The following is a 12,276-nucleotide window of genomic DNA, read 5'->3' as shown; positions in this document are numbered from 1 at the left end:
TATTTAAAGTGATGAAAGTGAAAAACTTACAACCAAGATTACTCTACCCAGCAAGGATCTCATTCAGATTTGATGGAGAAATTAAAAGCTTTACAGACAAGCAAAAGCTAAGAGAATTCAGCACCTCCAAAACAGCTTTACAACAAATGCTAAAGGAACTTCTCTAGGCAGAAAACACAAGAGAAGGAAAAGACCTACAATAATAAACCCAAAACAATTAAGAAAATGGCAATAGGAACATACATATCGATAATTACCTTAAATGTAAATGGATTAAATGCACCCACCAAAAGACATAGACTGGCTGAATGGATACAAAAACAAGACCTATATATATGCTGTCTACAAGAAACCCACTTCAGACCTAGGGACACATACAGACTGAAAGTGAGGGGATGGAAAAAGATATTCCATGAAAATGGAAATCAAAAGAAAGCTGAAGTAGCAATTCTCCTATCAGACAAAATAGACTTTAAAACAAAGACTATTAGAAGAGACAAAGAAGGACACTACATAATGATCAAGGGATCAATCCAAGAAGAAGATATAACAATTGTAAATATTTATGCACCCAACATAGGAGCACCTCAGTACATAAGGCAAATACTAATGGCCATAAAAGGGGAAATTGACAGTAACACAATCATAGTAGGGGACTTTAACACTCCACTTTCACCAATGGACAGATCATCCAAAATGAAAATAAATAAGGAAACACAAGCTTTAAATGATACATTAAACAAGATGGACTTAATTGATATTTATAGGACATTCCATCCAAAAACAACAGAATACACATTCTTCTCAAGTGCTCATGGAAGATTCTCCAGGATAGATCATATCTTGAGTCACAAATCAAGTAAATTAAGAAAACTGAGATTAGAGAGTGGGACATTTGGCTTGCGAGCGGGAACGGCTTAGTTGTACACAGAGAAAGAACCATTTAAAAATGGGTGATGTTGAGAAGGGCAAGAAGATTTTTGTTCAGAAGTGTGCCCAGTGCCATACTGTGGAAAAGGGAGGCAGGCGAAAGACAGGTCAGGCTGTCGGATTCTCTTACACAGATGCCAACAAGAACAAAGGCATCACCTGGGGAGAGGAGATGCTGATGGAGTATTTGGAGAATCCCAAGAAGTACATCCCTGGAACAAAAATGATCTTTGCTGGCATTAAGAAGAAGGGAGAAAGGGCAGACTTGACAGATTACCTCAAAAAAGCTACTAATGAGTAATAGTTGGCCACTGCCTTATTTATTATGAAACAAATGTCTCATGACTTTTTATGTGTACCATATTTAAATTGATCTCATACACGAGAATTCAGATCATGAATAGCTGATGTAATATTTCTGTCCTGATTTAAATAAGATTGGCTTGTGGCTAAATGAATATGGTCAGCTTTTTGAATTTTGATAGTAATTCTGGTTCAGCAAGTACTATCCCTGTTTTTCCCTTCTAAAGAGATGATTAAACTTGAATAAGGAATGTTAAACTTTTCAGGGATATGGTGAATGCCTTCTCAAACCCTATAGGAGATTGGTTTTATATTTAGATTTCTATAACTGGTTATATTAATATATTTAAATATTGAGAAGTTCCCTTCACGGTCTCATAGACCAGCAAGATTCACCTGTGTTTCAAGTTGTGTTCATTCACCTGTTAAAGCAAGGGTTGAAGATACACTGACAATGTCCATTTTATCTTTTTGGTCTTAAATATGCTAATTTAATTAAAATTCTACATCTAAAAAAAAAAAGAAAACTGCAATCGTATCAAGTATCTTTTCTGACCACAACACTATGAGACTAGATATCAATTACAGGAAAAAAATCTGTAAGAAATACAAACACATGGAGGCTAAACAGCACACTACTTAATAACCAAGAGGTCACTGAAGAAATCAGAGGAAAACAAAAAAAAACCTAGAAACAAATGACAATGAAAACACAATGACCCAAAACCTATGGGATGCAGCAAAAGCAGTTCTAAGAGGGAAGTTTATAGCAATACAACCCTACCTTAAGAAACAAGAAACATCTCAAACAACCTAAAGCAATTAGAGAAAGAAGAACAAAAAACCCCCAAAGTTAGCAGAAGGAAAGAAATCATAAAGATCTGATCAGAAATAAATGAAAAAGAAATGAAGGAAATGATAGCAAAGATCAATAAAACTAAAAGCTGGTTCTTTGAGAAGATAAACAAAACTGATAAACCATTAGCCAGACTTACTAAGAAAAAAAGGGAGAAGACTCAAATCAATAGAATTAGAAATGAAAAAGGAGAAGTAACTACTGACACTGCAGAAATACAAAGGATCATGAGATTACTACAAACAACTATATGCCAATAAAATGGACAACCTGGAAGAAATGGACAAATTCTTAGAAATGCACAACCTTCCGAGACTGAAACAGGAAGAAATAGAAAATATGAACAGACCAATCACAAGCACTGAAATTGAAACTGTGATTAAAAATCTTCTAACAAACAAAAGCCCAGGACCAGATGGCTTCACAGGCGAATTCTATCAAGCATTTAGAGAAGAGCTAACACCTATCCTTCTCAAACTCTTCCAAAATATAGCAGAGGGAAGAACACTCCCAAACTCATTCTACGAGGCCACCATCACCCTGATACCAAAACCAGACAAAGATGTCACAAAGAAAACTACAGTCCAATATCACTGATAAACACAGATGCAAAAATCCTCAACAAAATACTAGCAAACAGAATCCAACAGCACATTAAACGGATCATACACTATGATCAAGTGGGGTTTATCCCAGGAATGCAAGGATTCTTCAGTATATGGAAATCAATCAACGTGATACACCATATTAACAAATTGAAGAAGATAAACCATATGATCATCTCAATAGATGCAGAGAAAACTTTTGACAAAATTCAACACCCATTTATGATAAAAACCCTCCAGAAAGTAGGCATAGAGGGAACTTTCCTCAACATAATAAAGGCCATATATGACAAACCCACAGCGAACATCGTCCTCAATGGTGAAAAGTGGAAACTATTCCCACTAAGAGCAGGAACAATACAAGGTTGCCCACTCTCACCACTCTTATTCAACACAGTTTTGGAAGTTTTAGCCATAGCAATCAGAGAAGAAAAAGAAATAAAAGAATCCAAATTGGAAAAGAAGTAAAGCTGTCACTGTTTGTAGATGACCTGATACTATACATAGAGAATTCTAAAGATGCTATCAGAAAACTACTAGAGCTTATCAATGAATTTGGTAAAGTAGCAGGATACAAAATTAATGCACAGAAATCTCTGGCATTCCTATACATTAATGATGAAAAATCTAAAAGTGAAATTAAGAAAACACTCCCATTTACCACTGCAACAAAAATAAAATATCTAGCAACAAACATACCTAAGGAGACAAAAACCTGTATGCAGAAAATTATAAGACACTGATGAAAGAAATTAAAGATGATACAAATAGATGGAGAGATATACCATGTTCTTGGATTGGAAGAATCAACATTGTGAAAAATGACTCTACTACCCAAAGCAATCTACAAATTCAATGCAATCCCTATCAAACTACCACTGGCATTTTTCACACAACTAGAACAAAAAATTTCACAATTTGTATGGAAACACAAAAGACCCCGAATAGCCAAAGCAATCTTGAGAAAGAAAAACAGAGATAGAGGAATCAGGCTCCCAGACTTCAGACTACATTACAAAGCTACAATAATCAAGACAGTATGGTACTGGCACAAAAACAGAAAGATAGATCAATGGAACAGGATAGAAAGCCCAGAGATAAACCCACGCACATATGGTCACCTTATCTTTGATAAAGGAGACAAGAATACACAGTGGAGAAAAGATAGCCACTTCAATAAGTGGTGCTGGGAAAACTGGACAGCTACATGTAAAAGAATGAAATTAGAACAATCCTTAACACCATACACAAAAATAAACTCCAGGGGCCTCCCTGGTGGCGCAAGTGGTTGAGAGTCCGCCTGCCGATGCAGGGGATACGGGTTCGTGCCCCGGTCTGGGAGGATCCCATATGCCGCGGAGCGGCTGGGCCCGTGAGCCATGGCCGCTGAGCCTGCGCGTCCGGAGCCTGCGCGTCCGGAGCCTGTGCTCCGCAACGGGGGAGGCCACAACAGTGAGAGGCCCGCATAACGCAAAAAAAAAAAAAAAAAATAAACTCCAAATGGATTAAAGACCTAAATGTAAGGCCTGACACCATCAAACTCTTAGAGAAAAACATAGAACACTCTATGACATAAATCACAGCAAGATCCTTTTTGACCCACCTCCTAGAGAAATGGAAATAAAAACAATAATAAACAAATGGGATCTAATGAAAGTTAAAAGCTTTTGCACAGCAAAGGAAACCATAAACAAGACGAAAAGACAACCCCCAGAATGGGAGAAAATATTTGCAAATGAAGCAACTGACAAAGGATTAATCTCCAAAATATACAAGCAGCTCATGCAGCTCAATATCAAAAAAACAAACAACCCAATCCAAAAATGGGCAGAAGACCTAAAGAGACATTTCTCCAAAGAAGATATACAGATTGCCAACAAACACATGAAAGAATGCTCAACATCATTAATCATCATAGAAATGCAAATCAAAACTATAATGAGATATCTCCCACCAGTCACAATGGCCATCATCACAAACTCGACAAACAATAAATGCTGGAGAGTGTGTGGAGAAAAGGGAACCCTCTTGCACTGTTGGTGGGAATGTAAATTGATACAGCCACTATGGAGAACAGTATGGTGGTTCCTTAAAAAACTAAAAATAGAACTACCATACTACACAGCAATCCCACTACTGGGCACATACCCTGAGAAAACCATAATTCAAAAAGAGTCATGTACCAAAATGTTCACTGTAGCTCTATTTAGAATAGCCAGGACATGAAAGCAACCTAAGTGTCCATCAACAGATGAATGGATAAAGAAGATGTGGCACATATATACAATGAAATATTACTCAGCCATAAAAAGAAATTAAATTGAGTTATTTGTAGTGAGGTGGATGGACCTAGAGACTGTCATACAGAGTGAAGTAAGTCAGAAAGAGAAAACAAATACCGCATGCTAACACTTATATATGGGATCAAAAAAAAGAAAAAAAAATGGTCAGAAGAACCTAGGGGCAAGACGGGAATAAAGATGCAGACCTACTAGAGAATGGACTTGAGGATATGGGGAGGGGGAAATGTAAGCTGGGACAAAGTGAGAGAGTTGCATGGACATATATACACTACCAAATGTAAAATAGCTAGTGGGAAGCAGCCGCATAGCACAGGGAGATCAGCTCAGTGCTTTGTATCCACCTAGAGTGGTGGGGGAGGGAGGGTGGGAGGGAGACGCAAGAGGGAGGGGGTACGGGGATACATGTATATGTATAGCTGATTCACTTTGTTATACATCAGAAACTTTACACCATTGTAAAGCAATTATACTCCAATAAAGATGTTAAAAAAAAAAGATAACCAACAATGGAAAAAAAAAAACAAAATAAATCAAAACAGAACAAAAAAAGAAATGCATTAGTGATGTGGTAAGTAGGTATTAACTCTTTTCCTGAAGGTCAGCTTTAAGCTGACTGGAATCAGAAGTGTCATTTTTGTCATGCTACTATCATGCCCTCACTATAAGAATAAACTTAAAGAATTTTTCCAGTGTTTAGATTGCTTTGCAGGGACAATATATCCATAAAGCACAGTAGGCATGTTGCCAAGAACCCCTTTTACATTTTGGGGGCCACAAAAGTATTTTAATTTCTTTTAAAATCAGGAGAAAAAATAAACTTTTAGAGTAGAAGCAAAAGTTTAATTTTCTTCAAATGAAAATTTTAAGAAATGAGAATTTTAGGGTACTTGAAAATCTATTACATTTTTTTAAGTAGGAAAAAGGTTGAAATATTTAAAGTTATATCAAAAGGAATGTTTAATATTGCTATTATTATGGAAGAAGGGGGCCCTGAAGGCCAGAGTGCCCAGGGCCCACAAAAGACATAATGTGGCCCCTCCTGCTTTTTTCACCCCAACAAAAGATCTCTTCTTTCCCTGAGAAAACTTCTTATCTCACTAAAATATTACAATGGGGCAGTTACAGAACTTAAAATAAATGACTGAAATTTGAATATACTTTGCCATTTACCCTTTCTGTGACCTTGAGCAAATTGTTAGCTTATCCAAATTTCTGTTTGCTCATAAGTAAATGGATATCACAACTATTATGTCTTCCTACCTTTGATCTTTCCATATTCAATCAGCTCACCCTTTATAGTCACTGCATTACAGAAGGAACAACATGGCTGAAAAAAGTAGAATCAAAGTTTTTGTTTGCTTTTGCACTCCCAAGTCATAGGCTCCCAGAAGAAGAAACATGTACATTTCATGTACATTGAAAATAAATAAAATAAACAAGAAGAAATAATCCTATCCTCAAATTAGATGAAGAAATTTATGATCCTACCCTTCCCTTACCACTCTCCTGAAAAACACTGATCCGTTCTCTACTATAAATTTGCCTCTTCCATAATGTCATATAAATTGAATCATACAGTTTGTAACCTTCAGAGACTGGCTTCTGTCACTCAGCATAATGTATTTGCACTAAGACGTGTACATAAATAGTTTCTTTTATATTGCTGGATAGTATTGTATCGCCTGGATATGCCACAGCTTGTTAAAGGACACAAGTTATTTCTAGTTTTTGATTAAGAATAGAGCTGTTATAAACATGCATTTATAGGTTTTTGTGTGAGTATACATTTCATATCTCTATAGCGAATACCCAGGTGTGAGATCCCTAGGTCATATAATAAATGCACATTTAATTTTATAAGAAAATGCCAGACTGTTCTCCATAGTGGCTGTACTATTTTGTATCACCAAGATCAATGTTCAAATGTTCCAGTTGCTCCTCATCCTCAGTAGCATTTGGTATTATTAGAATTACTTCTTTTAATCATTCTAATAGATGTGAAGGGACACATCACTATGATTTTAATCTCAATTTCCCTAGTGGCTAATGATACTAAACATCTTTCCATGTGTTTATTTTCCATCTATATCACCTTATTCCTATCTGTTAAAATATTTTAAATATTTTTCAGTTGGGTTGTTGAGTTTGGGGAGTTTAGGGAGTTCTTTATATATTCTAGATACATGGTTTTTTAGGTATGTGAATTGCAAATATTTTATCCCTGTCTGTAGCTTATATTTTAATTCTTTTTTTTTAAATTTATTTATTTATTTTTGCTGTGTTGGGTCTTCGTTTCTGTGCGAGGGCTTTCTCTAGTTGTGGCAAGCAGGGGCCACTCTTCATCGCGGTGCACGGGCCTTTCACTATCGCGGCCTCTCTTGTTGCGGAGCACAGGCTCCAGACGCACAGGCTCAGTAGCTGTGGCTCACGGGCCCAGTCGCTCCGTGGCATGTGGGACCTTCCCAGACCAGGGCTCGAACCCGTGTCCCCTGCATTAGCAGGCAGATTCTCAACCACTGCGCCACCAGGGAAGCCCTATATTTTAATTCTTGTAACCGTTTTTCATAGATGAAAAGGTTTAAATTTTAATAAGTACCATTTATCATATTTTTCTTTTGTAGATCACACTTTTGGTGTTGCATATAAGAACTCTTTGCCTACCTGCAGATCATGAAAATTTCCGCTATTTTTTTTCTAAAAGCATTTTAATTTAACCTCTAAATTTATATCTATGATATTTTTGGAGTTAACTTTTTACAAAATCTTAAAGATCAAGATTCTTTTTTCTTTCTTTGTGCATGTGGATGTCCAATTGTTCTAATACCATTTGTTGAATACTGAATTGCTTTTGAATCTCTGTTGAAAATCAAATGGCTATATTTGTGTGGGTGTATTTTTGAATTCTTTATTCTCTTCCAATGATCTATGTGTTTATCTCTTGAGTAATATTACACTGATTTCCACAGTTTCTCAGAAATTTTCAAAATAGGATAGTGTGATTCCTTCAACTTTTCTTTTTCAAAATTGATTCAGCTATTTTACTTCCTTTGCCCTTGTATATAAATTTTAGAATCAGTTTGTCTATGTCTACCAAGAATCCTGCTGAGATTTTGATTTCATTAACTTTATAGATCTATTTGGAATGGAGATCTTTACTATGTTGAGCTTTCCAATCCATGAACATAGTATGTCTCCATTTATTTAGATCTTTGAATTCTTTCATTAGTACCATGTGGTTTTCAGCATATAGAGCCTAAACATGTGTTGTTTGCTTATAACTACGTATTTTATTTTTTAGAGATATTATAAATGTCTATTTTTAAGATTTCAGTTTCTAATTGTACATTGTTAGTATACAGAAATTTTGTGTCTGTATTGACTGTGTATCCCATGATCTTGCTAATCTCACTTTTAGTTTAAAGGGTTTTTTTTTTTTTTTTGGTAGATTCTGTGAGATTTTCTATATAGACAATCATATCACCTATGAATAGAGGTAGATTTAATTTTTCTTTTCTGATATGTGTACCTTTTATTTACTTTTATTGCCTCATTGCAATGGAAAGGCCTTTCAGTATGATGTTAAGTAGGGGCAGTGAGAGTGAATACCCTTACTTTATTTCTTATCTTAGGAGAAAGCAGTCTCTTACCAGTAAGTGTGATTTTGGCTGTAGGTTTTTGTAGATGCCTTTTATCAGGGTGCAAAACTTCCCTTCTATTCCTAGTTGCTGAGAGGTTTTATCCTGAATGAATGTTAAATTAGGTCAAATGTTTGTTACATCTATTAATAGGATCATGTGGATTTTCTCCTTTGGATTGTGATTTTAGTGGATTACCTTAAGTGATTTTCAAATATTGAACCAGTCTTGCATTCCTGGGATAAATCCTATTTTTAAAAATAGATTATCATTATTTTTACATGTATTCCTGAATTCAATTTAGTAATATTTTGTTGAGGATTTTTTGAATCTATGATCATAAGGGATATTGGTCTGAATAATTCTTTTCTTAAAGAATTTTGTCTGATTTTGGGGTCAGGATAATGCTGGCTTGGGAAAGGTTGTTTGCAAAGTGTTTCTGACTCTTCTATTTTATGAATGATATTGCTTAGAATTTTAAATGTTTTAGTAGGATTCACTAGCAAAATAATCTGGGCCTGTAGATTTCTTTTTGAGATATTTTACTGAAAAATTCAAATTCTTTAGTAGTTAAGGACTATTGTCTACTTCATCCCCAGAGAATTTTGCTCCTTTATCATTTTTGAGGAATTGGTCCAATTTATCTAAGTTGTTGAATTAGAGTTGCTCGTAGTCTTCTCATTATCCTTTTAAAGACATCATGATCTATAGAAATATATTCTATATCAATCCTGTTGCTGGTAATTCATGCCTTCTCTCTCTTTTCTTTGACTCTGTTGCTAGAAGTTTATCAATTTTATTATTTTTTTTAAAAGACAAGGTTTTAGTTTCATTGAGATTCTCTAATATTTTATTGTTATTTTAAATTTTATTGATCTCTGTTGCTAACTTTATTCTTTCCTTGTACTTTGGGTTTAATTTGCTTTTTTATGTCTAGTTTCTTTTTTTTTTTTTTTTTTTTTTTTGCGGTACTTGGGCCTCTTACTGTTGTGGTCTCTCCCGTTGCGGAGCACAGGCTCTGGACATGGAGGCTCAGCAGCCATGGCTCACGGGCCCAGCTGCTCCACAGCATGTGGGATCTTCCCAGACCGGGGCACGAACCCGTGTCCCCTGCATCAGCAGGCAGACTCTCAACCACTGTGCCACCAGGGAAGCCCTGTGTCTAGTTTCTTAATGTAGGAGCTTAGATTGTTGATTTGAGATTTTTGGCTTTTTTGTAATATAAGTATTTAATGCTATGAAAAATATCTTCTCAGCACGGATTTAGCTGTATTCTACAAATTTTGATACATCGTATTTTTATTTCCATTTAGTTAAAAATATTTTTCAATTTCCCTTGATACTTCTTCTTTGACCCATGGATTTTTAGAAGCATATTGTTTAATCGCCAGTTTGGAGACTTTCCTGTTATCTTTTTGCTATTAATTTCTAGTTTAATTCTATTATGATCAGAAAACATACTTTTTGTGATTTCAGTTCTTTGAAGTATATAAATGTTTGTTTTGTGACCTATAATATGGTCTACGGTGGTGAATATTTCATGTGCACTTAAAAAGGATATGTATTCTGCTACTGTTCTGTGACATTTTATATGTCAATTTACAATTACAATGACAACTTACAGTATAAATGTCAATTACACCTAGCTGGTTGATAATGTTGTTCAGTTCTTCTATATCCTTACTGATTTCTGTCAACCAATTCTATCTATTACTAAAAAAAGTAGTGTGGAAGTCTGCAACTATAATTGTGGATTTGTGTGTTTCTCTTTTCAGTTCTGTCAGTTTTACTTCATATATTTTGTATTTGTATTAGTTTGCTAGCACTACCACAATAAAGTACCACAGACTGACTTAAACAAAGAAATGTATTTCCTCACAGCTCTGGCAACTAACCATCTAAGATGACGGTATTGGCAGCATTAGCTCTTTTGAGGTTTCTCTCCTTGGATAGCTGCCTTCTCCCACTGTCTTTATATGTTCTTCTCTGTGTGTGTGTCTGTGTCTTGATCTCCTCTTCTTATAAAGACATCAAGTCATATTGGAGTAGGGCCCATCCCAATGACCTCATTTAACTTTAAGTAACTCTTTAAAGACCCTATTTTTAAATATAGCCACATTCTGAGGTACTGGGTATTAGGACTTCAACATAAATTTTGGCGGAACACAATCCAACCTATGATACTCTTCCCTCTGGTTCCCTAAAATTCATGTACTTCTCACATGCCAAATGCATTCACACCATTCCAATAGCCCCAAAAGTCTTAACACATTCCAACATCAACTCTTAGTCCAAAATCTCATCTAAATATCATCTAAATCATGAATGGGTGAGATTCAAGGTATGATTCTTCATGAGGCAAAATTACTCTCTGAGCCCACTAGGGTGGCAGCTCGGCCTTCCAGGTTTTGGGGTGCGTACACATTTTCAATTGCTATGTTTTCATAATGAATTGGCCCTTTATTATCATAAAAGTCCATTTACTGCTCTGATTTCTTTAATTCCTATGAGTGATATTTACTGTGTATTTTATCTACTAGGTTCTCTTATTTATTAATTCTATAGAAATAAATTCAAGCCATAGTAAACCAGTTTTTCTCAAAGAGCTGGGCTGGATTAAGACCTTTTCGGAAGCCCTGAGTATTGGGAAGATTATGGTGTCTCTAATATTTATTTTACGTTTATTATATAATGAAACTATGTAATAAAGTGATATTAGACTTTAAAATACAAATACCAAATACGTGTCAGCTAAAATTAAAACTAGCTTTTTTTCTAGAAAAGAACACACTAACTGAAGCTAAACTTTCTCATTTGCTGGTATCCTAAGTAAATTCTTTCTCTTACATCACGTAATTAACCACTGTCAATGAGTGCTCCATAGAATTAGCCAAAATGGTCCTTTGGTCCAATAAATTTGGGAAATACCAAATACAATATCTCTCTAATAAAAGCCTATTAAATGCTTTCAGAGGTTTAAAATTTATTCAAAAATTAAAATTCTTTAATATATTATAATTAATTTGATGACAGAACTATTTTTCATATAATGCCTACTAATGTCTCATAAAATATATTTTTCTCTCAGTACATTTTAGAAGGCACTTTAGAAATACTGCATCATTTTCTAAGCAGTTATTATGTGTTGGGGACTATTCTAAACGTTTTGCACACTTTGATTATTTACAACATGTCAGATTTGGGGCATGAGTAGATATTAAGAGGTAAATATTATTGTCTTCATTTTATAGATAAGGAAATTGAGACAGTGAGGACACATAACTTTAAGCAATGGAACTGATTCAGACTTCATTTCAGATTATTCTGTCTATAATCTACCCAGCATGGAGCAGCAGTGCTTCAGTTTTTCTTTTCTAGGGACTGATGTCACATTCTCTTCTCCTCAGATTTGATTCAAACTTCAGAACCCCACCTTTCATCTACATGTGCTATTCTAGTAGACTTTTGCCCTCTGATTCATTGAATCCTTAACCCTTAATTCTCATTTGGTTCTGAGGTTAAATTCATTCTCTGGTTTTCAAATGAGACCATGATACTAGGAAGAAGCATGAGACTGTACCTTTCACCTCTGTCCTGCCACAGCCCTGACTCAACCTTGTAATAAACATATATCACCTGTCCCG

At 35.2% G+C, this 12,276-nt stretch overlaps 1 protein-coding gene across 1 annotated transcript; it reads left to right on the top strand.

Moving 5' to 3' along the window:
• Positions 1-948: 948 nt before the first annotated feature.
• Positions 949-1,306, top strand: LOC132492185 (cytochrome c-like). Its single transcript, XM_060101498.1, has one exon. It carries the CDS (start codon positions 950-952, stop codon positions 1,229-1,231), a length of 282 nt encoding a protein of 93 aa, XP_059957481.1. The 5' UTR covers position 949; the 3' UTR covers positions 1,232-1,306.
• Positions 1,307-12,276: the final 10,970 nt, after the last annotated feature.

Source organism: Mesoplodon densirostris, chromosome 6, assembly GCF_025265405.1.
Source record: "Mesoplodon densirostris isolate mMesDen1 chromosome 6, mMesDen1 primary haplotype, whole genome shotgun sequence".
Taxonomy (NCBI): Eukaryota; Metazoa; Chordata; class Mammalia; order Artiodactyla; family Ziphiidae; genus Mesoplodon; species Mesoplodon densirostris.
Note: the sequence above shows the minus strand (reverse complement) of the source record. Positions and strands in the feature narration are given on the sequence as shown.